This window comes from Falco cherrug, chromosome 4 (assembly GCF_023634085.1).
Source record: "Falco cherrug isolate bFalChe1 chromosome 4, bFalChe1.pri, whole genome shotgun sequence".
In the NCBI taxonomy this organism is placed as follows: domain Eukaryota; kingdom Metazoa; phylum Chordata; class Aves; order Falconiformes; family Falconidae; genus Falco; species Falco cherrug.
Genome location: NC_073700.1, coordinates 97,217,586 through 97,245,582, shown reverse-complemented (window position 1 = coordinate 97,245,582; position 27,997 = coordinate 97,217,586). Strand labels below are relative to the sequence as shown.

The following is a 27,997-nucleotide window of genomic DNA, read 5'->3' as shown; positions in this document are numbered from 1 at the left end:
TGACTATGCGAGAAAAGGGCACGCACAGTCGGCAGTATATTGTCCCAGCAAACCAGATTCTCTAGAAACCCATTTCTATTGTCTAAGGTGATGGTGTAGCTGCCAGCACTAAGACATCAAAATACTCGAGGCTAAGTTTACACACACACATGAGGAAGACATACACCAGTTACTCCAGCATTGTTGTATTTTATTTACTTTTTAAAAAAATTAAGTCACAACTTTCTCTTAATGAAAAGTGAACCGGAATTTGTGCCTGAACTCTTAGTCTAAACATACCAAAATAAGCACAGTGAAAGTCAACCTTAGACTGGAAACAACTGTAAACTAAGGTTTATATTGCCATACCAAAAGTTATTTATTCTAACAAATAAAAATACCAGTCAATAAGCATCATCATCTTCCTTCAAAGATCAAGAAGTTGTTCACAAAAGCCTGACTTCCACTACATTTTCTTTAGTTACTTAGCAGGAACATGAGCTAAAAAAATTCATCTAAGCAACTGCAGAAACCAAGCTAGAGGGATGAGACAGCCTTGACTTTCTCTTACAGATTTCTCATTCCTTTTCAATAAACAATAAGTAAGAAACATTGACCAGACAAGTCCACAACCAAACTAATCTGATAAAAATGTATTGTGGCAATTCAGTTACCTGAGAGAAACAGCTATCAGTATTGTAAAAAAACCATAAAAAATAACAAAAAAAAAAAATCTTTTAAAGCTCTCAAATGACATTACAATGACCCAAGTAAACATTGAAATATGTGATTCCAGTGCCTAGCCAGAGATCTAGGAACGCACAATTCTATATTAAAATTGATAAACATAAGCAGGAAAATACATGAAAAAATTAAAAGGCACTTTTAGCTGGCACGTTTTGCTATATACTACAGAAGACTGAGTCAGATACGTCACTATACTGAATCTTATAGTGGTCCAAGCAGTATAATGGTATACACTGTTAAGTACACACAATTGACCAAATAAATAGTCAATTCACAATGCCAGCATAGTTAACATAGGAAGAAATCCAATTATTATTTTTAATGTAAACAGTAAAGTTTTTAGTAAAGACATTTCAATTTTAGACATTATTATATTTTTAACATCATGGCATGCAACACTGTTTAAAAGTTTTATGGCACCTCTGTATCACTAGGCAAGAAACAGTCACGATAAGACTTTGGAGACAATTTCTCAAGTCATCAAGCCTAATGCTGCACACAAAATTGCAAACATCCTCAGTAACTGCACACCTGGACAAACCAGATGTTTGTATATAAAAGGCAGCTTTATTCATATACCTGTAGTCCCCTGCACAAAGACCTGACCCTCAAGTTTTAAAAGGCACAGAAACCGAGGGGCATGCTAACTACAGCACTTAAAAATGAGACCTATTATTTACCCGATTTCAAGAGGTGTCTTTCAAAGGCAGCCAGACAACTGAAGTTCAAGTCCAGCAAGAAATCAAGAGCTGTCCCTACCATCATTTCAACATGGTTGTTGTATTCAGGCTGATTAAAGAAATATTTAAACATCTAGGCTTTCCTTATGGATTCACTCTCATTCTTTGCATTGCAGAGAAACCACCTGCTGGAAATAGTCAGTTTTCTTTACCCCTTTTTAACACTGATTAAATAACCGAGCATCACTAACAGGTGAAGTGAAAAGCATTAGTAAACAGCTGTATGACCACATCATTATTTCTTTATTGAATTCTTACTCTTACTTGAGCCAAAAGCGTAAGATGTGTCGTAAAATGTGAATGCTACAAGTATCTGGAACAGAAGCCCAGATTGTTTTAGACTTCTGAAACTGTTTTTGTAAAAAAGCAAAGAAAACACAATCTTTGGTGTAGGCTCACACAGTGCTATCCAAGTATGATAAAATCAGCTGGAAATGAGAGAAAACCCATACTTCACTTCTGAACTAGAAGAGCCCAAGCTCAAGCGTTCACACTGGTCTTTCACTACACTTGCATAGTCACCAGCGTGCCAATTACAATGAATTTCCAAGCAGCAAGTGATGGAAATTACAGTGTCCCCTCCTTTGCTCAGACATCAGCAGATTGCTTAGACATCTGTGCAACCTGGAGCTGCCCCAAGACGGTGACGTAGCCTATGCCTTCCAAGAGTCACCAACCAACACTCAGGAACAAATTACTGTCCAGTATTTCCTCCACTCACAAAACGCTCTCCCCACTCTAATTGCCACAGTTTTAAGCTGGCAGTTAGGAATTAATTTTCCTGATGTCATTATAATAAAAAGCAGGAGTGTACCTTTGCCACCCGTTTCAGAACCAGAAGCGCATGCAGTCCTGGAGTGTCTCAACCGGCTTTGAGTTTGCTAGATGTTCGATCTAAAACTGAAAGCTATCAACAGCTGAAGTTTTTAAAAAAATAATTAAAAACACACACACAAAACAAACCAACAGCAAAACATGTTTTTAAATAACACTCTTCAGGTTTTTTCCTAGACCCCTGTCCTTACACCTGTATTTCCACAGGAAACTGCTATACCTGGCATAAAATTACTCCTCCAAACCATCCTGTTCCTTATTTTCCAGCAAGGACTGACTCCTATCTCCATTATTCTTTTCACTTGTATCTCCATTGTCCTCTGATTTCTGATGAGCAAACGTGTAAGTGTCCTGGTCTCTGTCCGTCAGAGGTGGAGATTCCTCGGTGTTAGAAGAGCATTTAATGTCTTTTCGGAAGGAGAATGGAGGTGGAGAAGGTGGCAAGCTACCAATGGGTCCATCAAAAGGCCGGTACACGTCAACTTCTGGAGTGACTGAGCCATTGGATTCCTTCAGCAAGTGCCCATAGACCATAGCATCATCAATAACCGCATAGACATGAGACTCATTGTTTTTCCTCCCTTTTGTGAATAAGCCTTGTTTTCCCGGCACCTGAGTATTCACGTTAGCATTATACACTCCCACCATGGGATTCTGGCTTTTCTTCCTCCTGTTACAGAGTTGAAATTGTTAACAGGTCAGAAAGAACACACGGCTGATGCATCTGAACTCAGTAACGACAGCTTCTGTGTACCCATCCCAGTCACCCAGTGTCAGGCAGTCTGCCCTGACTGAAGGCTTTACTTGCAATCTTAGGATAAATAACTCGAGTTTAGACATGTTTTTTTAAACAGAGCAGAAAGTAACTTCATGCTATTTGGTTACCTACTGCTGCTCTGCTGACCCTGAAGTTTGCAAGATTAACTCCGATGGCCTCCCAAGCATGGGGGTCCTGGCTGTGCAGTGTACCGAGACACCCAACATCCACGCACATTAATAGGACCTAGAGGCCACTAGATCCTCACAAAACAACGCTGAGCATTACTGAAGACAAGTAAGATAGCGAGTTCTCTATGAAAGTCAAATGAACTTTTCTTGGTTGCACCTTCTGCAGCAACTGTCCCCAAAATAGAAAGACCAAAGGCTGAACTGAAGAGTTCTAAGCCTGTATTTGTAAAGTCTTTCCTGTGTGGTAGTGTGCTCATAACTGTTCTAGCCTTCCTATTGCACAATTTTATTCAAACCCTACAGTTTTAGAACCCAATCACCCTGCCAGCATACATGTATCAGAAACCCCAAGCTATCGATGACTTCAGACTCTGCTTGCATGAGTAACACTATGCATGTTTGCTTAGCACAACCTAGTTCTCTCCCCAAGGGCTTATCTCATAGAAAAATGCTCCCACTTGATGTGCAAACTTCAGAAGTTGCTGGAGGTTGTGCAGATGAAAGATAGCTCCTAGGCTATCTGGGTGAGTTTACAGCTTGTTTAAACAAAGTCTTGTCTAGAGTCAGAGGTGCAGCAGCCACATTCATTGTTATTTCATTTCATAAGAATTGCTGGTGAAGTCCAACCAACAGCTAACCAACAGTACAGCCAGAAGCCTGCGCTAAGGCCAAGGCAGGCAATGCCCTAGAGGTTGAAGTAGTGTGACTCCAGAAATGCTGCTCTACTCTTAAAGTCAGTCAATTTAGAGTAAAGCAGCATTCCTGGAGTCACACTGCTTCCACTATTGACTACCTCATGCTTCAGACTCTTGTTCAAGGCGTCCATACCAACACATGAAACAAGAGGGCCCAGCAGCTTTCCCAAAATGCCTTCTTGAACTGCTAAGTTACACACACCAAATTATGAACTTACTTCTTCTTAACACAGCACACAGTCAGTCCAATAGCTGTGAGAACTCCAGCCCCAGCCACCACAGCAAGTATCACTCCTAGGTCTGCAAACAGAAAAGGCACAAGGACATTGAGCAAGAGAGAAAACATCCAGCTTTCTGCTAAAAGTTGTCTGGGTTTGAACCTCTTTAAAAGCTTCTAAGCATATCGGCTGCCTGCATGGCAGGAGTTTCCGAGCCACACTCACCACAAGGCAACACAAGCCATTTCCAAGAGATTGAAGGCCAAGCAATGACAAACTCCTGCTGCTAGCAGTGGAGCGCAACCAAGAAACACAACTAACCCACCCCACCTCCAAGGGTTCAATACAGCTCATGTGCAGCTGAACTTACCTGCAGCATCTCATATGCCTCTGGCTGAATAGGCAGGGAAGAGAAGAAAGTGTAGAAAGAGACAGAGAGGGATTCAACAGAGGAAGCGGTGACGTTTCACCAACTTCTCCTCAATACCATCCTTTCCTCTGAAATAAGCAATTTGTGTTGACCTGCAGGTTTCTAGGAGTCATAAAATTGATTAGGAAAGTCCATGCATAAGCAAAGGAAAATGCTGCGTGTTTTAAAAGCATACATTACAAAAAAAGAAAAAAAAAGAGGAAAAAATAGAAATGTGTACTGGTTTAGTTCTAGCTCGTGTAGCCAATACCTTGACAGACAGAAGTCTCCCAGAAGTGAAGAGGCAGTGCAAATTTGAAGCAAATTTACATAAGCAAAGCCCACCCCAAAATGTTTCCTCCTCGCTGTTTTTGTTGTTGTTGGGTTTTGTTTTTGTTTTTGTTTTTCTTGTAAACTATGTTTCAGGGAGGTGAAGGACAACAAGAATGCAGATTTTGCCGTCAATAGTCAGAACGCTCTCCACTAAATGGTCAGATCTGCCCCAGAAATTATTTTTTTGTTTGTGTGAACACTGAGACTAACTGAACTACTACCTGGATGAGTAAGTTTGCATAATCAAATCCCAAGTAATTTACCAGGTTTGTGAACTTGGGAGGGAAAAACATCACTTGATCTTCTACATGCTGGCTGTATTTTTTTCCAATTAAAAAAGCTAAATTAAATTTAAAAAAATAAAATCTAGTCTTCCTCCCCCCAAGTACTGCAATCCCGTGTCAAAAAAAAAAAAAGGAAAAAAAACCAACCAAAAAAACCCCTAAAATCCCACAAAAACCCTACCACCACATTAAAACCCCTCCTTCCTCCCCAGCTTCTAGAGGTACCCAGCTGTAACTCTCAGAGGTTTTTGAGGAACAGGTATTTCCAAAGGCAGGGCTCTCATAACCCCTCCACCCAAGGAGGGCCAGCACCCATGACTGTTCCTCCAAGGGAAAGCAAACCACCACAACCTCACAGGACTCACCTATCTGCTTGTCAGCAAAGGCTACCCAGAACTGCAAGGTCAGTTGCGTCTTATCCACAGGTTTACAGTTGGAGACGTTTACCCAGAAGTTGTGATACATATTTCGGGGCTGGGGCAGAAGCTCATCCTCACGGCGCACAGTCTCCTCTGCCCCCAGTGTTTCCTCCTTTATGTTGACATAGGCACGGCCTGTCTCACAGGTGACACCCATGCGGTCCCTGGAGAACCCGAGGCGAGCAACTTGCTTATTGGGCACAATGACATACCAGGATATGGAGACATAAGGACGCAGACCATAAGGCCAGTTGGGAGTCTGCAAGTAAACTTTAGCTTTTGGATCTGGACTCACAGTGAAAGTGCACTCATCTGCAGTAAAGGAAAAGAATAAAGGAATGAAAACTTGGCTTTGATACTTCCTGGTTTGTTGTGGGGTTTTTTTTGTTGGTTCCCCCCCGCCAAGCTTGCTCTTTCAGCATGAAAAATTATCTGGTCTTTCTTCTCCATAACAAAAAAGCATCTACTATACTTGTGACCAGCAAATTTCTACAATCAATTGCATCTCAGTATCAGCAATACAACTCACCTGTTGTCCCCTCCCACATCAATAATTATCACAATTAGCACAGATATATCTGCAGAATTTCCCACAGCCAACTATGCACCACCTGGAGTACAAAGTTCCTTCCTTCTTCCAGGAATAAACCATGACCCTGATTCAGACAAAGATTGCTCCCAGCAGTGGCTCTGGGACTAGACTCTAAAAAATTGAACTCTTATTTCTATTTATCCGCAAGCGCTCTAATAAGCGTATTGAGACATCCAACACTGTACAACAATATAGTATGTTTTACCTTTAATATGTGGCACAAAAGACATTTTCAGATCCTGATGGTTTGACTCATTAAGGAATCCTTTACCAAATGTTTTTAAGGCTATGGTAATATTATTTCTCATCTGAATCTTTTTAATGGATCCACCAGGACAGAACACACCAACATTCAACTCCATCTCTGGGGTGGCACTAACAATGCTGTAACTGTAGCTCGTGTTGCACCTCTGCTCTGGGACGTGTTGCTGAAGTTTCAAGGACGGAGACGTAATTTCTGTGTTGATCAAATCAGGAGCCAAGAGCTTCCAAATAAACTTATGCAGGCGAATTGGCAATTGGGTAATAGCCTTGGGCACCGAAAGGGAATAGATCTTCCTCTGACACCACCGAAAATCGAAGCAGCCTGCAATCACAGAAACAAGTCCGGATTTTCCTGTGTACCGGAGTACACGCACACACAGTACTGTCAGTTTTGTGTTACAGACCCAGATAAGCATCTACCTGAGAAAATATCCTCTCTTAGTAACCACATGTAACCAAACATATATCATTTGTATTTACAGAGCTTTCCTTAAAAGGGTGCAGGACACCGAAGAAACCAACAGATACAAACATATTAAAAATCCCTCACTCAGCATATTGCTTTTGCTATATCCCTTGCTGACTGGGACACTGTTGCAGGCTAGTCAAGGTCCAGATACATATTTTAAAACTGTTTCTCTACTGTTAGTTGAAAGCATTTGGGAAAATCCTACACCAAGTGTATATGCAAGTGGCACATGACGCACTCCTGATGGCAACCTTGGTCCTGCATTTTCATGGGCAGATTTATGGCTCTCCTGCTCCATTTCCATATTTTGCAGTTTTCAGTGAGAAGATTCTTATGTGCCTCATAGGAATAGCTACGGGGTTCAACAAGGCCATCTCCAGATTCATTGTACCCATCTCTCAGCAGGCCAACACCTGGTTTCCACCCACACTCTATTTAAACTCCAAGCGAGAAAGAAGGTTTGGCTGACTCCTGGGGAAAAGCATGCAAAAGCATTCCCTAGGAAACAACATTAAACCACTTTTGTCATACTTATGCCTTTTTCAGCTGTGATCCTCAGACGGGACAAGTCCTTGCAGAGAAAGGAGATCTTGTAGACAGCACCAGACACTAAAGTCAAGACACGGTCACAGGTGCGAGGATCTTTACAGATCAAGCACATGGATTCAGACATGAGCGGGATGTGGGTGGGCCACCCTTCAAAGTGTATCGTTACAGTCATATTCCACTCCTTGCTCAGGTCGACCAAATGGGTGACATCTGCAACAAAAAACATCCCAGAACAATTACTAGCAAGCAGCACGGTGTGAGGAAAAACTTACTGTGTCTCCTCTCATCCCATTAGATGAGCAGCCACATCAGCTGTTTCTGTGTCAGGTAAAACATTATGTACTTCTTTCCATCAGTGTAATATGAACTCAGGCAGTATATCACATCACTCCTAGTTTACAGGGTTGAGCCCTTCCATACACAAACTCCATTTCCCTACCATTTTCCAGCTGTAACAGGATAACACATATGCTAGCTCCTTTTAAACAGGTTAGGCTACAATGTAAGGAGCTCAGCCAACTATGTTAGATTTGTTTTCCCCAAGAAGTTTCTGGTATTTCTTTTAAAGTCAGTTCTACTGATCACACAACAATTGATCAGAAAAAGCATCGACAGCAGGCTGAGCAAGGCAAATCTCGCCCTCTGCTAAAGCACTGGTGAGACATCTGCAAATGCTGGGTCAAGTTTTGGGCTCCCCAGTACAAGACAGACCCCGACGTATTGGGGTAAGGCCAGCAAGAAGCCACAGAGACACTTCTAATGGGATGAGAGCATCTCTAATAGGAGAAAGGAACAAGTGAGCTGGGTGGCATAGGGGGATGTATGCACGTGTGTGTAAATGATATGTGCCAGACTCTTCTTGATGATGCCCAGTGACAGGGCGAGAGGCACAAACGGAAATACAGAAAATCTTTCTTAAACATTAACAACAACAAAGCAAGGTTGGTCAACAATGGAACAGACTACCCAGAGGCCTTTGGAGATACTCAAAACCCAGTGGACATGGTCCTGGGCAACCTGTGCTAGCTGACCCTGCTGGAGCAAGTGGCTGGACTTTATGATCTCCAGTGGTTCCTACCAACCACAGCCATTTCTGTGAGTTTGATAGCCTAGATGACCGACAGAAACATCTACTCCAGTCTAACTGAAAAATCACAACCCCTTATGAGACCTACTTCCATGAGTCTCCAGGCATGCTCCATAAAAGCAACTCCTACACAATATGTAAAACCCAGACATACATAAGGAGAAAGAGTTATGATTTATTGCCGGTTTTCCCCGATGAACTGGCTTCAAGGCCCTGTCTTCCATCACATACTGTTTGGCAGTGACAGCACGCTGGAACAATGGAGGTAAGAAGGGATGACAAACACCTCCCACATAAGCTAATGGCAGGTGCAAATACTTGGAACGGCTGCAAGGGGGAAGGATAAGGAAAGAGGAAAAAATCCAAAATTATGCACTACAGCCTAGTTCAAAGATTAACTATCATGTGGAAAGATAGATTTGGATCAACACAGCATCCTAATGCTGTTAACAAGGCACATGTCTCTGATGTCAAAGCAAGCAAACTGATCTGGCAGAAAATGTGCCTGTCCATGGCAGTGGGGTTGGAACTAGATGATCTTTAAGCCTCTTCCTACCCAAACCATTCTGTGATTCTACTGTTCTATAAAGGACAGATTTTTTAAAAAATATACATACACACATACACTGTTATTACTCTTCATTTTCTGGTTTTAGCTGTGGACCTCAAAGTCATAAACAAAAGGTGAATAAAACAGCTTTCTCCAATGTGGGAAATCAGACACATAAAAAGGCAAGAGGTCAGATGGAAATCTCCATCATTGCCACAATCAAGCACAGAACCTAGGATTCGTACTGCAAGGTTAGCCATTCTTCAGAATGTTTTTTCTTGGAGCAGCTAAACATAGAGAGGGTTAGATCAAGAAGTTATTTCAAGTGGGAAGAGCTGTATTTCCCCCTTATTTAATGATAAGCAACACAGACAGCTGTGGAATACCCACATGTTTGGGAAGCTTTGAGAATATGCAAATACCAATAAAATTTTAGTAAGAGCCATGTTTAATTTGCACACTGCAGATGGCTTTTTTTTTTTTTTTAATTTAAATAAAAGTTTCAATACCATCCTGAGGGCTGAATTTGAATCTTTGATGAACTTATATGTATAAGATCACTCATGAAATCCTAATAAAATCCCTAGAGAAACCACTGTTGTCTCTCAAATCCAAGTGGTTCTTTACTTGCATTTCATTCAATAAATGACAACCTGTTTTTTGTACTTTTTTTTTTGTGATTATCATCTCATTTACTGGCCATGAATACATTAAAATCCTTTTTTGCTTTCTAAAGTAGAAGAGAGATGAAGCTGATGAGTTGAATACAACGTTATCACTCTGTCTGGCTTCCAAGATACAACACAATAAATGTAAGCAAACATGATTTTGTTAACAATTTCAGGAGGATTTGCTGTTCCTGATTGGAGACAGGCTAGACAGACAAACAAGTGAGGATTAAAGTGGTGAGATGCTTCAGACTGTTCCTGGATACGTGACTTCATGGTACAGGGCATTCAAACTTTATTCTCTCTAAAATTACTTAGAAAGCCTCTGTAGCTCCTGATGCAGTGGTAGTCCAGAGTGTGGACTTTCCTCCACCTGCTCCCTCTGCAGTGAGGGCACCTTGATTATTAATCTCCACCATGAACTGAGGTCACAGCTTAGAAGCCAGAGGATAAATCACTAACTTCATAGCTCATCACCTAACCAGGCCTTTTATTTGTTTTTAGATAAATGCTCTAGTATTACAAGTCATTGTATTAAGCCAGTCTGGACTTTGGGCAAGGAAACAGTAAAAGAATAATTTCCTTAGTGTAGCAACAAGCAGCAAGAAACCTAAAGAACATCCAAACATGTAGGGAATATTATTAGTGGAGTATCTTACTGACAACTACTTATCTAGTGTGACTTCTTCACACTAGATTGTGCTCAGACTTCTCTAGGAAGCAAAAAAAAAAAAACTCAGAGGAAGAAAGAAAGGAAGGAAAGATGCATATTGATGCCATTAGTAGTATGGAAACAATTTTACGTATCTCATTTCACCAGTTCATGCCATGGATCTTGCCACCTACCACGACAGCTGGTTTTACCTTGCTAAATGTGACTGCTTATGTAGAGAGCAGAAACCTAGGCTCACATTTTAATAATCATAGTGTCCCAATAAGCTTGGATTAAATTCCTGTACTGGAGAGCAGGCAGCAACATGTGACAATTCCAATCAAGCAGTTATGGTCCTTGTCCAATAGCTGGACTGGGCCCCCAGAGGGAACACAGTGACAAGGAAAAGCAAGCTGGTGCTTAGCTTTGTTTATATAATGTGCAAGACCTGATATGGCAGTTGTTAAAGGAATTTTTCAATTACACGATGCAGGTACTGGAAAAGGAAAGGAATCACCGTTTACAAGCTACAGTGTAAAATCTGCAATGGAGTTTTAAACTCCACCCCAAATTTTAAGTTTCAGCATCACTGCTCACCTTGCCGTAATGGTGGCTTGGTGGTACCCAGGGCAGTAAAACAGGCCGCAGCATTGTCTGGCAACCCACCTCCTTAAACTAAAGTTCAAGGAACATCACAAAACCCTCAGTATTTTCCCTGTGGTGCTCAGCCCAGATGTTCATAAGAAAAAGCAATGGAAGGGGAAGGCAGGTACTTACTCTCATCAACCTGTGGGTGCTGAACGACAACTTGGAAGAGCAAGCGGAGGATGCCTGGGTTCTGGGCATCCTGATCACAGCCCTGCAGGGACAGATTGAAGCTGCCAGCGATATTGGCGGGCTGGCTGTCACTCAGTTTGAACACCTCTGGGTTGCTGAGGGAGCCAGGGATGTAGTACTCCACCCTCTCTTCTTTCCTTTCACAGTTTGAGAGGCTGTAGTTGTGGAAAAATACGCTTGCTCTCATGTTGGAAGGAATCACAAACTGCCACGTCATGAGCTCATCTTCTGGAAAGCCCAGTGGGTAGTTTGGGGACATCAGGGTGACTGAAGACTCCCCCTTCAAAATGGATTCAATAATGCACAACCCTAAAACAGGAGTGGAAAAAAAAATACAAAAGACATTCCAATTAATGAAGGCACACTGGCATATCTAGCACCCCAGCAGCTGAGTATTTTCATTTTGTCAGTGAGGCCATCCACTTCAGCTACAGGTGAGGTATTACAAACTCTCCAGATTAAAACATATACTCAAGCTGATGATTTTTTCTTCAATTACAGATAAGGTAAGGGACATATTAATGCAGCATTTTCAGTTTAGTGGGTTCACATTTCAAGTATGTGGACAGACAAGCCTTTATCGTTTGGAAGTGAAAGATCCTAGTTCTTGCTCCTGGTTTTGCAAGAGCAAACATGCACCTGACAACTACTTCTGCTTCCCTGGGTTTTGGGAAACAAAAGATGTGAGCTTTTATACCAGCAAGGAGCTCTGCCCCACCCCCCCCCCAGATCTAACAAAAGCATGCCAGCAAAGAGCCTCAAATATGCATGATAAAGCACAAATGCAAGCCATGGAGGCCATGTAAGACACTTTATGTTTGGATGACGCTTTGACAGCATGAAGCTGGGTACACAGAGATTATGGTCCTGCTCTAGGACTCCAGCGATGATATGCAACTGCAAGGAGTGCCAGGAGTTAAAAACTTGTATTCTAGAAACTTGAACCTGGAGCAGGTTCCTTTTATAACTGACAGCAATAACTGCAGAATTAAAGTATAGAGCAAGAGCATCTCCCAAAAAAGGTTTGTCATGATATCACAAAGTAACCCACTGATTGCTATATAATATTCCAGGTATTTTAAGATGATTACACAACATTTTATGTTACAGGTTGAAACAGCTGTATTTAAGCAGTATTTAAGCCTTTCAGGCACTACTTCACCTTTTCCCATCTTCCTCTCATGAAAAAGAGGGACTAATTTGAGGCTCCAGAAGTTAAGGAAGCTTTATCTTAAAAAAAACAAACCCAACTACACACTGCAACCAGCAAATAACTCTCTTGGCTCATTCTAATTACGCTATCTAGTCTCACCTAGCCAAAACCACAAAAACAACAGAGCAGGTATGTTTAAGTTTTAGGAAATTTAAAGAGATTGAAAATAAGTATTGTGCACCAAAACCAGCAATGCAGCAGTTTTCATAATTATTAACCAAACAAACTAAGATATTTTGACCCCAGAAGAGCACCAGCTACCAAACTAAAAACCATGCAACAATAGCTTTTGGAAAGATGAAGTGGAAGTGAGTTAGGGATAGCAGCACCACAACTAGGAGGTTACCTGACAAGAAAGGTTTAAATAATTCTGCTGCAATCTGCACGAGCTGATTACAGGTGAGGAAACGCTACTCCATACTTACGTTTTATGGAAGCCCTGTTAGCTATGTTGAAGCCTGAGGTGGTGAGAGGTGAGTTCCACGGGAGGTGCAGAGACAGGACAACTCCTCCCAGCAGCTTGACGCGAGACACTGACCCATTCCTGCAGAAGGTGCCAATGTTGACCTTGGCTGTATCAATACAGCTGTTGATGTTGTAGCTAACAAAATCTGGGCACGTCTCTCCTGGTTCAATCTGTCTTAGCCATGGGGTAGAAAATTTCAGTTCAAGTCCAGCCTTTGTACTTGCCTTCACATCCCAGGTGAAAGTCCTGTTAAGACGAGGTAGCCCCAGTGGGTACAGATGAACATCTCCAAATGGACATGGGCCTGACACACAGTCTAAATGCAGAGACAGAACAGCCATGACACATTCTGGCAAGCATTCAAGTAAACGAGGAATTTGACACTTTCCCCTTCATTGCTATTTTCACCATTTTTAGGTTGCACTTCTCGTCTACAAGCATTAAAAGACACTCCTATAACACGGTCACATGCTGTCTGCAAACAGGACTCCTAAACCATAGACGGGATAAACCTGCTTTCATCAGGCTGATTAACAAAATTGATTGTCTCTACCCGCCTTGTTTGTTGAAGAATTCAGAAGGTATTTAGTGAACAGGGTAGAGCGCTGAAGGGGCAAAAGTGAGAAATGCAATGTTAGGGGAGCTGGATATCATGGATCTAGGGAGCCAACTTCATCCCATCTCATTTGCAGAACTCCTGGCAAGTCATTAATCTTTAAATTTTCCACTCCTTGCCATGAACTGTATCTCCATTTCCCTGGTGCCTTGATGAACAATCTGGGCCCCAGATTTTGCAGAAGTGATGAATGACAACAACTGCTGCTGCACAACTCTGGGGAGAACTTAGAAAAGGATTCTCTGACAAATCTAAACTACTGGTATTTCTAGCTGGACATTAAAAATGAGCACACTTTAATCTACATCTAGGCTTCAACTTAAAAGAAGAAATATCACAAGGGCATCTTACAAATACATAATGAAATATTGCATGAATCAAATTAATAAAATGCCAAAATGCAAAGAGAATTGTCCTTGAACACCACCCCATGAAGATGTTACCAAAGACTGAATACCCTATTAAGTTTGGGATCTTGTTGAGAAGTAGCACATGTTCACACCATTAACATTAACATACACCAGGGATAACATTCAAAGCAAATGAAGCTTTAGTTACACTTGCAAATTTTCTTCTGAACTTCAGCATTTACTGAACTTCAGTACTGTTCATTAAATATAAGGAACCACATGCATGCTTTCAATGCTTCTGTTGCTCTTATAGACACAATCAAGCTGATCAACGAATAATGTGGGTCATACAGCATTATTAGTGCTCAGAGACTTTTGAAAGGAAAAAAGATTCTCTGATGCATTTATAAACTGCAGGAAAAGGGAAGGCAGCAAGGAATATGATGCAACAATTATTTAACTGTTTCCAAAACAGCCTAGTTAACGTTAATTCTGCCAGCCATAATACAGACCACTTCAACTTACATAGTTTCAGTAATTCAAGGTTTCCTCTTACCCAAGGTTACAGGGGATACCTTAGTATAGTAACTGGAAAAGACGGCACATAGTTTTATCAGAGGAAAATTACCACTGGGAGAAAAATTAAAACGCTTTATCTTACCAATATTTTTCTGAATTTCCATGATGAAATACTTCTCTGGAGTACTACAAGTGAAGGTAAAAGTCGTGCTCTCCCCAGGCTTTATCCAGAGTTCAGATCTGGTGACATTTTTAACATTAATTTGACAGCTTGGTGAAATACTGTGTCTCAGTTTAATCATAACTGTGACATTGTCCGCTGCATGAAGAGAGATCATAAAGGAAGCTAAGAGAGAAAAAAAAAAAAAAAACACAACAAAAAAAGAGGTGTTTTGTTACTAGCACACACAAGTATCACCAGGCATTCCACACATCCCCACAGATGCCACATTGTCAGAAGAAATATTTGCATCCACATTCTCAGAAGTCTCTTGGTTCTTCCAGTACAGCACAGACGACACAGAAATCCACTTGCTGCATGTGCCCAGAGGCAGGCATACATGAATTTGTGTAGGACCAGTTCTGCTCCAGTTTACCTTCACCACTGTTATTTATTTCACAATTTTAAAGTAGCTCAGCTATTCCATTCAAGTTTTTGTTGCCCTGATTTTGGTTTGCAGTCTGTTATGCCCACCATACAGCTTGCTTCATTTCTGAAGGCACCCATGAAGTCACGATAATTCAGGTTTATGCAGCTGCCACACAATCAAGTAAGCCTCAACTTTAATTGCAGGCGATGGTAACAAGACCCTCTGGGTATGCCTCAACAATTACTGAGACCAGAGGAGGCATTCTGGGGATACCAAAAGCACATACCAACACTTGTACATGTGGTCACGGACTTTTCCCACCCTCCCCACGTTTTACAACTCATCCTCTGAAGGTACAGGACATCCATGCAATGCCTCTCAGCAGCACAGAAGGCACCTGTGGCCTAGGACAGACCCTGTGTGCTCAGATACCTCCTCTCCACCCCGATACGGCCATCATTGGCTTTTGGGGAACACATAAAAAGCTCAGCAACCTTCACAGATTTCAACCCATCCTCAAGCACTACTGAACACAAGAGCACCTCTCAGAAGAAACGCTGGAGCCAAGAATAAACTGCTTGTTGAATAATCTTACTTCATGGGCAGCAGTTTATCAACAAATGGACCAAACCCAACTGTCTTCTAAAAAGATACACAAAAATGTAAGACACCAAGAAGCACTGACTGGACATTCAAGATGACTAGAAAAGTTATTAGCATTAATTTGATGCTTAGCAAAGATTAAGCCCAGCTCTGACTGAAGAGAGTAAAGTCTGCATTGAAGTCAACCATATGCCAGCCCCAGGTGAAAATCTGAGAAGAGGTCAGCTCGTAGGTTTTCTGCTATTTGTTTTTACTACTCTGCCTTCCTTATTTCAGTGTATGGAAGACACAATCACAGTGTCTACGGCACTTGTGCTTTTAATGTTTACCGGGGTGGGGGTGGGTGGAAACGTATATAAAAAAATGCAAGAGATCTAGAAATAAGGGTACCCCAAGATATGTTCAAAAAGGTCTCTTCCTTCACTGGGACATCATGCAGAGCTGCATGACAAAGCTCTGCCCGTACACCAGGTTGCTCATTAACCCAATAAAGAGAGGTTTACCCTAGCAAACCCAACAGTGCAGCACCCCAGGAGAGCCCGTGCAGCCATTCCCATTGCCAGGCAGCACACCAGGAAGACATAGGAAAACATCTGGCTCAGAAACGCACATCTGCAAGGCGCCCCAGGCTCCGCCCAACCGCACAGCATCCCTTGAGCACCTGGACAGCCAGCCTGGCCCGGGCCAGCGACTGCTGCAATGGTGTAAGTACACTGGCCCAAGCCCAGAGACCCAGGGGCTCATCTGCTAAGGGTTGTGGGGAGCAGGGCCGAGCACACCGTGGGAACCCTTCATCAGCAGAGCCCTCTCATGGCAGATGAGTACACCAGAGACCCTCAGACCACCTACCCACCCAACTCACAGCTTCAGCCACCCCAGCTACAGAGAGAAGCATATTGCATTAATGACTCCACTTCCCTGTCCTATTTTTAAACCCCCCTGTTCAAATCTCCAGATTTTTACAGCAATCTCATTGTCTTGCAAGGCCTGACTTTCATTGCAATGTTTTGCAAAAGCCCTGGGCACTGAGCAGTCAGCACTGGCTATTGTCCTTCCCAGCCTCTGGGAACGCTGCAACTCCAGGTTCGCCAACACTAGACATCTAAAAATCTCACTTCTAAGGGGAGTAGGGCATAGAGTACTCAAAGAGATACCCCATCATGATTTTATTTGAGTTTTGTTGTTGCCTTTTTCCAGCCTTTCTGCCTTTTCTACACAATCTTGAGAGTCAGAAGATTTAGCAAGCCCTTGAAACTGCCTTATCTATTTGCCTCCAGGATCAAAAGCTTTAAAAGAAAACCTCACACCATGAGGCTGGCCAAATTTCTGCACATACTTGTAACAACAAGTCATCAACCCTCAGACACCATTAGTGAGAACCTGATCACCGAGTAAGTTTCCTACATCTTTTAAGTGACAGGACAGTCCTCTGACCCGAGAACATACACTGAATTCCCATGCCTCTTCCAATGGCTGGCACTACTGACGTCTGCGTTCCTGCCTTAGAAACGCTTTTGCAAAGGTTTTCAATCTGGGTTTTCGCCATGAAGAAAACAGAAACAACAAAACAACCCAACAAACAAACAACCATCCAGGCTAGGAAACTGGCTTGTGCCATGACCTTCCAAGCATGCAGGGGACAATTGCAGGGACAAAGTGCGCAGGGTGGGGAAAAGTAAAGCAAAGTCAGCAACCAGGATTGCTCCTCCTCCCTCTTTGGGAGGAAGCAGTTTTCAGACGAGAAAGTGAAACAAGCACTTCCAGCCCAGCCCAGAGTTTTGTTTTCCATAGCACTGGACACTTTTGGGGTTCTTTGGAGGTTTTTAGTTATCATGCTTAGCACACAAAATACCCTTTGACCGTGATAGTCATCACTTCTCTGATGTTTATGCCACCCAGATACGAAGCGTTAACAGCATAATACCAATAAATAACAACTATGGACAAAAGAGACTTCTTTCTTGCATATGGTAATTGTCATACTCATCTACAGTTTCTACGTTTTACTAAGAAGTCTGTTCCTCACTTTCTGGTCAAACAGTTATCACTGTTTCTTTTCAGGACAGCACAGCCATACAACCAGCCTGGCAGGATGGAGAAATGCACCTGGGCCACAAACAGCCAACGCTTCTGCACCAAATGGTCACACACAGCTCTAAGATCATTTTTAGTCACGATGATTAAGTTTAAGCATAACCTTAAGCACATGACTAGCTTTAAAACAAAACCGATACATGCCCTGAGCTGAAACCAAGGAATAAAATATTTCTACAATTTGAATGGTGTTTTGAAGTAAGCAAAGATTTCCTACAAGGGTCAAAACAAAGCATCATCTTCCCCAGCCCTTGAAAAGACCTGACTTCTGCACAGGTTTTTTTTGCACACATACACCCTTCTTCCAGACTTCATGACCACGTAGCCATTCATCAGATCTCCCTGCAAGATCAAATCCTTGTTAGTTCAGTATCACTTTCCAGCATGGACATGGCCCATGCCTCAGCTTTCCAAAACACGACCTGCCCAAAATCGCAGAAGTGCTGTAATGATCAACATACCAACTATCAACAACGTCCTAGCAGGCAACAAGGACGCAGATCTTTACTCGGCTAGGCCCAGCAAAACTGTCTGCTAGAAACCCACACAAATACAGACACACCAAGCTAAATTAATGCATAACCAAACAGCTTGCTAAGATGATACTCCACAGATAATAATTTTGGCCAGAAATAAGAACATAATCCTGTAATGTCAACAGCAGCCAGCTGGTAGGGATGTGCTAAGCTACATTAGACTACCAAATCTCATTTTCATAGGAAAAATAGAAAAAAAGAATGGTGCAGAAAGTATACCCAGTGATCCCCAAACCACTAAAAAAAACCCCAACCCTAAATGCCTAAACCCCCTAAACTATAGCCCCACACATGCAGCGCAATACAGACTACTTTAAAAGCACCTTTATTGCAGAGCTTTTATAAACATGAATCTCTTCATGACTCACACTAGATGTCTTTGTCTATGATTCCCACTGCATACCTTTTTATTAGGATTACCAGTAACTGTACATGTTTCTTGTAAAGAATGATTTTCCACGCCTCGTTAACTCTGCACAGGAATGACACACAGGATATCCAAACCAACGAGAGGAAGCATTGCCAAGCTGGATTTGGTCTCTGTCTACACAAAAATGAAATCGCTGGACTAGAAGTTGTCAGAGATAAAGCCTGAAGTCCTGAGCTGGTTCACAGGCTGACGCAGACATCTGATCTGACCTCAATTTTTTTTCCTCTAAGCAATCGCAGTTTTGCAGCCTCCCTTGGCTATTTCTTCAACTGCCCTAATCTCAATCTGCATCTTCCCTGCTGCAACTGGATTTCACTACTGCTCATTCTCATCTAAGGCTGTGCCTTCAGAACAGTTGTCTCATCACAGCATCCCTTTACCACTAGAGTAAAGCTTCTCTCTATGCGAACACACCTTGGCTAGCTTTTTCTCAACAGTATGACTTTTCCAAACTTTTCATAAATTTCATTGCTCAGAGGTCTCCAACTTGAGTTAGAAACAAACTGCATAGTGTCAGATTACTCCATAGAATTTAGCCTAAATTTATCCACTGTGGTTGCATCTGACACTAATCTAGAATTTTTAGTATGTCTATATAAATGTCAAAAGGATATTTTTCCTGTACAAGAGGGGGGTGCGATGTAGAAGACAGCTAGAGAGTAGTAGAGCCAGTGACATTCACCAAGAGCATATGTACATACATGGAAGGAAAAGACTTGGCAGGACAGAAATTTTTATGGCTACGTACAGTGCCTTGCTAAACAAAGCGGGAGTTAGACCAGAGTCCAGATAGCTTTGGCTAGAGGACTGCATTTTATTGCAGCAATTTATCCATAAGGGTCTATGGATTGTTGTATGTGACTTTGCTGGATGGATTAAAACAATCAAAAAACCTCCAGAAAAACAAGAAACCAAAGCCCACGAAAGCCACCACCACCAACAACAAAAAATCTCAGATGTTAATTTATCCCAAAATAATATACAATAGCTGTCGGTTTGCTCACTGCAGTTAAATCATGGGCTCATTCCACACAGCCAATTTTAACAAAAACCAGTTGGATGGTGCTGACTCAGACACTATTCACGAGCCGGTGGCAGCTGGAGGCGATGAGAGGCTGCAGAAGGCGAGTAGCAGCAATGCTCACTCCGGATATGAAATACCTGGATCCAAACCCCTGTTCTGCCTGAGGGGGATATGAACCCACACAACCAACACACCTCTCCAAAGAACAGGCTTGTCCACCGCAGCAGTTTGTGCCACTGCCTTGGGACAGGGATAGCACTGCTGGACTGTTTGTCTCTACGGCTCAGTAGGCTCTCCTGGAAAGCTCACTGCTTCTTCTGAGCCCCTGCAGGGATGCTGGCCCACAGGCATGCTCGTAGCCTGCTGAGGTTTTTCCACGACAGTCTACTGCAAGGGTTACAGCAAGGCGGTGGGAGCAAGGGGTACGACTCAATAACACAGTAACCTGGCCATAAGCTGAATGATTTCAGTTTCAAGCCATACCAACTCATCGCCCTGATCTAACAGACAGCCTTGGTGCAGAAGACAGTAGCATTGGCAGGACACGTTCACAGGAATCCATCCAAAGCCTCCTTCATCTAGCAAGTGGACCTCAAGGCTGTCTCCTGCGTGATGGGGATCATAGGTTCCAGCTCACACATCCTGAGCTAACACCTCAATGGCTCAACTAAGAGATGCGCCAACAGCTGCACCTGATCATCCATTGCCACATCACCTCCAACACAATTCACTGCACAGTTGCATCAAGTTTGGCAACAACAGGTCAAAAAACATTTAAAAGTCTCCCTCTTTGCCAATTACAATGTTTTGTACCTGCCTTATTGAATTTTTGTCAACTTAAGTTCCACTCCACAGTAACTACAGCACTCAATTGCCCAAGCATCATCCACTCCTCCAGTTCCACCCTCAGTGCCCATCCAGGTAATTGCCTTCACATTCTTCAAGCCCTCAGCAAGCTTAGTCAGGGACCCATACACCACTTCTACTCTTCTCACCTACTAAATGGCACTGTGAGCAGCAGAGATCATGAGCACAATCACAAATTACAACGCTGCTTGCTGCAAGCTGCCGAAATCCTTTTCATAAAGCAAACAGGTTTTCTGTTTACATTTAAAATATAAACTAACTACTCTCCACATTGCTCCATGATCCCCTTATGTTTCAACTAGTCTTTCAATGCCATGCTTGCTTGGGATATGATGTTCATATTTTGTGAAAGGATTGCATTCAGAGTATCACCCAGAAAATTAAAGCTTAAAACCTGCAAAGCTTGTAAACACTTACAGATAGATGCTGCCAATGACTATTATGCCAGGGTAACCATCCACAGCTCAGGGGAGGGCACCTGTGGAAGAGTATCCATTCCTCAGCCACCACAGTACAACTCCCTAATCTTCACTGATTGTTTAAACTAGTATCTAAGATGGGGACGCAAAGCAGGCAAGATGTTGCACATCCCATTCTCCTCATCCACATCATCAGGAAGGGTGGATGCTTCTGGGGTAGTGATGTTACAAGCCATCCCAAGCACAACTCACCAGAGAAGGTCTGTCAGTACCCCATGCCAACAAGGTTGCTCACTCAAGGCTTGTTAATTCATTAATTTGTAATTCCTAACAGGAATAACTAAGCTGAAGTACCTTCAGCTTAAAAAAAAAAAAAAAAGTAGTAATAATAAATTTCAGTACTTCCATCTTTTCCTCTAGAACCTTTTTGGAAAACAATTAAGACAATGTATAAAAGAAATTTTGAAAAGAAGCTTTTTTCACCAAAAGTGGGGGGGGAAACCACTTTGGGATTTGGCAAGCTTAGCTTTAATTACAGAAAGGAGAATGTTGACTCTGAGCTGCCTTTTCTTTATTATTATTTTACAGAAATTAAGTTTTGTTCCTTCTGTAGAAGTGAGATGCAGAGCTCAGAGAACACTGTCTGCAAGCTGACCACCAGCTCGCATGCAACATACAGAATGTACAACACATGGGTCTGCACATGTTGACAAGAAAATGTTGCACTGCCACAAGGAACACTAAGGCACCACACAAGTCGCTGGAGGAGCCTCCCTTGATCAAAGGGGTGTTTGCTTGCACAGTTTATCCCTACCTTGATGTAAGCCAGTGAGAGGACAGCATCTCGGAGCATGTCTGAGCAGCTCTTTGGTCTTGGCTCTGGTGAACGAAGGTGGAAAAAGCGCATTTCACAATCAAGGGTCCCTCCCATGCCAAACATTCTGTTGTCAACTCGTCTCTCACTTCTAAGAAACTTGAGATCATCCCTTTTCACCTCCACAGTTTGCAGTCTCTGTACACTAATCTCTCAGCTCCACCAAAGCCAGGGCCAACTCCAAAATGCCGGCATGATCACACCTTTCCAAATGAGTTTGCTCTGACAGTGAGTAAAAACGCTCACTTTGTTCCCCAAGAAATCAAAAGGCACAGCTCGAAGCAGGCTGTCCCATGGCACCCCCGAGGATGGCTGTCGAAAGTGTTCAATGGAACAGGCAAGGGTGAGACTTTTCCCCCCATTACAGGGGATAGGTTGAAAAACCCACCAAAAAAAAAAAAAAAGTCCCAGTTTTCCCCCAGTGCTGGCAGCCTGGGCACTTAGAAGCAGACTAGACCTTACTAACACACACAGAATGCACATCCATTAGACATTATGGCATGATTCTTCAGCTGGCTCTTCCTGAAGTCTTCCAGGAGGTCCCATCAATACTACCTACACTAGGCTACCTAGGCTAGGCAGGTTCAGCTACAGGCAGCAAACCCTCGCCTCTGTCATCAGCTAAAACAGAAACAAAGATTTTGCTCTGACATAACAGCCAGCAGTCAACAGTTTTACTAAGCACAGCACAACCCACGCCACATCCTTTCCTTCATGCCCTGGTGGCACAAGCAGATGTTGAACAAGGCAAATCTGTCACACCTCCATCAGATCAGAGTTTTTGAGTTGAGGGATGGTGACCAGGCTTTATTAGCTGAATCCTATCAAGAGAGCACCAAAAGTCATCAGGTGCTCTACAGGAACTGGTTCATGGTTTGGCTCCAACAAATCAACCCGTGCTGCAGTGGGTGTGTTGTCCACCCCAGAGCTGAGGTTTGACATGGGTACCTGAGCAGCATCAGCAAGACAGCTAATGTCCCAGAAACTCTGGGAGTGCTTTGTTAAGGTAACATATTTAGTCTTTCCACCAGCTGGGCAAAGGTTTATAAATTATAGAAGTTATTAAAAGATGTAGAATTGTAAAAAGATTTTAAAAGACACTTAAGAAAATCAAAGGAAGAGGATAGAGGTTTACCCAAAAAGAGCCCTGTTAGATCAAAACTGGTGTTCAAGGCCCATTTTCCCCATATCCTCCAGCCTAACACATGCTTTGCTGCAGCTGAGCCTTTTTAGGAGCTCTCACATGGAAACCAAGGCCAGAAAGCAACCACAGGGAAAGCTCAAAGGAGCACCCAGAAGACAGCAGGAGAACCTCGCTGCAGTAAGAAACAGTGGAACAGCAGTGAGCAACACCCAGCTTCCCTACTGCACAGCCCCAGCAACAACCCAGCAGCCCCGCACCAACCACAACACAAAGAGGTACCACCCCGGGGAACATCCACTGCTCTCAGGTTGCATTCGTCTGTCACTGCCCAGGACCCAAAGAAGATCATGTTTTGCCATCAGCAATTACAAAAAGCAAATTAAAATCTAATCAATACAGAGAAACTGCTGAAGAAGGAAAAGAGTTAATCAGCTATTATTGTACACTAATTTGCAAGCACACCCTGTCCCTGTCACCCGTAGCTGTAGCAGTCAACACAGGTAAAGCCAAAAGCATCTTGACTTTGCTCCCAGCATGCTGTTTCTAACGTGAAATATTTCTGGAATGAACTAAGTGCAAAGTTGTTCAGCCTCTACCTAAGACTAAGGTTTTGGCAGATGGGGATTCCAAAGTTTATTAAACACATACACATGTATAAGTATCAATTAAGCTGGATGATAAGGGCTATACTAATAAACCAAGCCCCAGCAATACTTGTGAAAATAATGCTGCTATGTATTTCAAGAAGTCAAAACTTATTTTCAGTAGGTTTTTTTCAAAGCTCCTTTCTATTTCTATTTCTCAAAGCTCTTTTCTATTTCAACATCATCTATACATAAGATTAATTCTTTTAAGTAATTAACGAGCCTGAACACAACTGACCCAAAGGATACCTGATATCAGGTAGGTGAAAGGTTCTTCCCTTACTTCATAAAGCAAGCCCTGATTTCTGTCTAGAGAATCCTGTTACAGTGTAGCAAGACAATGCACACAAGTCAGAATAAAAATGAGAGTAGGGCAATTTTCTAGCTAACGAGTAATTTCCTCTGTGCCATAGGTCCATGGGTAGTACTCCGAACACAAGCTTCAGCAGCCCCCAACCCTTCCACCCTATTTCTCCCCTCACCAGTCCTTTCAGCCCACGCCTTAAGCCAATGCTAAAAAATAATCCCTTTCAGCCTGCTCTCCCTTAATTATTTTTTTTGCTGATAAGCCACCACAGCTCATCAAACGACAACCCCAGGCACAAAAGACTCTTGCCAGCTCCCTAAGGAGCCAGGCTCAGGAGCTGGTCCATTGTACCACGTTTCTTCTCTCCTGGGCCACTTCTAAGTAAAAATTAAGTACTCCGGACTGATAATGGCACAATGCAAGGAAAAAAAAAAAAAAAAAAAAAAAAAAAGAAAAAAGTACAACCAACTATTCAGGCACAATAGTTGTGGTCTTAAAAGGAGAGGTCTCGATGGAGCGAGCAAAGAGCAATTCAGAATGGAAATAATCCAGCTTCCACTGACTTCCAGAGCAGCACAAACAGGCCAGTTATTTATATAGTCAGAACAGCAGAAAGACCTTGCTAACAGCTTGGGGTTTTTTTACTTTATTAAGAGAAGCAGCTTTACATGTCAAGACTGATGCATGATTCAAATCAGTCAGTTGCCAAGAAAAAGTTAACTGGAGGGTAGAGCAAGAAACAACACGGCATTATCTGCAAATTCACTTCTTGTAACGACATTTTAAAGACAAAGCCCAAAATACATATGCAGATTTTATCACATAAGGGTACTTTAAATCTGAAATATTTGTTTACATTTCATAGACATCATAAAAGTCTGATTAGCTGCATTATTAGTGCTTCAAAGAAACATGTTTTAGTTGGAAAAGACATTTTCAAAGGTCAGATACGCAGTACTATGTTCATGCTCCCACACCTATGCAAAACTATCGAACCAAATACTTTTCTGTCTTTTTCCACCTTTAAGTTAACCATTGTGACACTTGATAATTTACGCTACGTATAAAGTTGCATCTGAAAAAAAACACAAGCTCCTCTGAAGACAATGTGACCAGCCACGCCTGATCTACACATTCCTACAAGACAGTAAGAACACCACCATAACAGTGTACCTGCTGGGAAAGGGTGGGGAGAGAAAGCAAGAGAAGGAAGCACTTCATCAAGGATGACAAGAAACAGATTTAGAGACAGGCACACCAAGGTTTGTAGCCTTCCCACCAGAGCATCACCAGTCCCTGAGAAGAGGCACACGTGCCTCATACCCACCTTGCGCGTGGTTCTGCATGCCCAGCCTAAACCTGGCCTCGCTGAGGGGGAGACAGCTGCAACTTGCAGCCAAAATGCAGCAGCAGCAGTGCGAGCAGCAACGTCAGCACCAGGGCAAGGGAACTCCCAAAAAATAACCGACTGCATTGGGGTGCTGGGGAAAGAAATCAACCTGAACTATTCTGAGCTTTCAGGACAAACTTTTGCTCAGGGAAACGTTACAGTTTCAGTTGTGCAATAACAAAAGCAGCTCCCACTGGGATGAAGGACATACCAGGTATACAAGATCTGCCAGCAAACTTGGGAAGGCACCATTCCCTCCTCCCGTCCCACTTACGCCATCACAACCTTCAGCCTGCCAACCAGTGCCACTAACGCAGCTGAGACTGAGCCACCTCCTGAGGGGGGGACAGAGCTGGGGGCCCACAAAGAAGCAGAAGGCACTGAGTTAGTGAGTTTGACAGGATGACTGAGGACCTGGACCCAGCAGCAGTGGTGCTTGTGCAGGACAAGCAGACAGAAGCATGCAGTTGGAAAGGAAGGGACTGGAAGAGGTAGGAAGAGGGACTACCATCAGTGGCACCAAACAACTGGGTCTACCAGTGGTATTTTGGGCAACTTCACCATTACTAACCTTGTTTTACAGAGTAACCACAAAGCTTGCTCCCCCCAGTTCCTCTAGATTAAGCTAAGCAAGCCCCAGACCATGCAGACATCTTGTTTGCAGGGAAGGTTTGCACAGGACAAGTGAGACGTTCCTCATCAGACTCACCATCATCCTTCCACTTCCTGCTCCTTCCCATCTGATTTGGTTTTGTCATCTTCCCGACAGGAGTTGTTACAATCACACGCAAAGGAGACTTGCTCAGCTCTCCAGGGTCACCACCTGCACCCACAGCCACCACACAGCTGCTGTCCTGCTCACTGCTACACCCAACCAACTACTGGTGTGGGCCCAACTTTGCATAAAGAGGGTATAAAGTATTTTTTAAATGCCAATGTGAATGCACAGTTTGTTTGGATGTTTTAAGCAAGAAGCAAGAGATATTTTTAAAGAAGATGCAGGAGCAGATGATGACAATAGGAAAAAAAAACAAAGACAGTGGCTCAAAAAGAACTCTACTGTGCCTTAAAAGAAGCCCAAGAAATTTAACATAAGGCATCAAGAAGATTGGAGGGTGAAAGGGGATTTTGATAACACAGTTTGACCAGAGGGTGAGGACTAATGTGTGAATAGGCTGCTGCATCTCTCCACGAAGGTCTAGACCTATGTATGCAAAAAGATGCAACTGAAGATTTTTTTAATTCGCTACTTCAACAATACAAGACTTTTGGAAAGTCTAGCTCCTCTCCTAGCACTGATCCATCTAAGCTTTTAAAAGTTTGAGTTTTTTGAAAACACCACACAATTAACCACAGTATAACATTATTTCTTTCCTTTGAGGAGCCTTATAGAGGCAAATAGCTGTTATTCATTCACTCAGAGGCAATACATGAAATACAAATATTTTATGTAAAAGACTACGCAGCTTGAAACTTAAATCTCAGTGCTATCCAATTTCACAGTCAACATTTAGGTTTCATTGTTTATAATAATAGCCCTAAGCCACAGATCTGCACAACCAGTACAGTTAAAGGTAACAGAGCTACGTTAAAAAGGCATTAATTTCATATCAGAGTCTTTAGGTTATTCACAGTCACTGCAAATAACTCAGCAGTTACTTTCTATAGAAGAAGACATACTTTAAGAGTCTTTAACAGGACCAATAGCTATACAATGGACTGTTTAGATTTGAGGATGAGCATTTTTTGCAATCAAGCAGCTTTGGAAATTGAGGAAAATCCCACAGACTGTCTCTGTGTTCATAACTGGCATTCTCTTGGGGTCACAGACAGGATTTAAGGAAATTATTCACGGGTTATACACATGGGATTGCATCAAGCGTCCAGGAATTTCAAGACACAGAGCTCCCACCTGCTCCGGCTCCCAAGTTACCTGCACAACCAGTTCTCCAGTAAGCCAGAACGTAAAGGTCAAATCATTTGCCCTGCTAGCACTTATTTCACGAAGAAAGAGGGATGTTCCAACGAGAGGTGCTGAGACGCGGTGCCCCCACGCCCTCTGCCCGCGGGGCCCGAGCAGCGCGGCCCGGCAAGGCCGCCCCCCGCCCCGAGGGCCCCGCCACCGACGCCCTGAGCCCTCGCCCCGGGCCGACGCGGACCCCCGCACCCGCAATGCCCGGGCTCGCCCCCCCCGCCGGCACTGGAGAAAGGCGGCCGCTCACGCTCCCCGCGGGGGGCTGCGGCTGCCGCGACGCACCGGCACCGCCGAACGCTACAGGCGCGGTCCTAGCCCGCTCCCACACACACACTCTCAGCACCCGATGCCGCCCCGGCAGCCGCAGCGCACGGAGACGAGCGCGGAGCCACCCGCCTCCCGCCGGGCGGGCCCCTGCCCGGGCAGCCCCGCCGCGCTGAGGGGCGCCGGCCCGGCCCGGCCCTACCTTCCCGCCGCAGGAGCTGCGCCGAGGCGGCCAGCAGCGCGGCCAGCAGCGCGGCCAGCGCCCGGCCCGCCGCCATCTCCCTGCATGGGCCCGGCGCCGAGGCGGGCGCGGGTCCCCTCCGGCGCCGCCGCCGCTTCCTGCTCCACCTGGCACCTGGCGGGGCGGGCCGGGCAGGTGAGGGCCCTCCTCTTCCTCC

At 43.5% G+C, this 27,997-nt stretch overlaps 1 protein-coding gene across 1 annotated transcript; it reads right to left on the bottom strand.

Annotated features, from left to right (window-relative positions):
• Positions 1-27: 27 nt before the first annotated feature.
• CDCP1 (CUB domain containing protein 1) lies at positions 28-27,936 on the bottom strand. Its single transcript, XM_055710204.1, has 9 exons — positions 27,802-27,936; positions 14,581-14,784; positions 12,913-13,269; positions 11,215-11,583; positions 7,463-7,690; positions 6,404-6,784; positions 5,553-5,918; positions 4,162-4,243; positions 28-2,970 (listed from the first exon to the last, which is right to left on the bottom strand). Exons 1-9 carry the CDS (start codon positions 27,875-27,877, stop codon positions 2,532-2,534), a joined length of 2,502 nt encoding a protein of 833 aa, XP_055566179.1. The 5' UTR covers positions 27,878-27,936; the 3' UTR covers positions 28-2,531.
• Between the last annotated feature and the right edge of the window lie 61 nt (positions 27,937-27,997).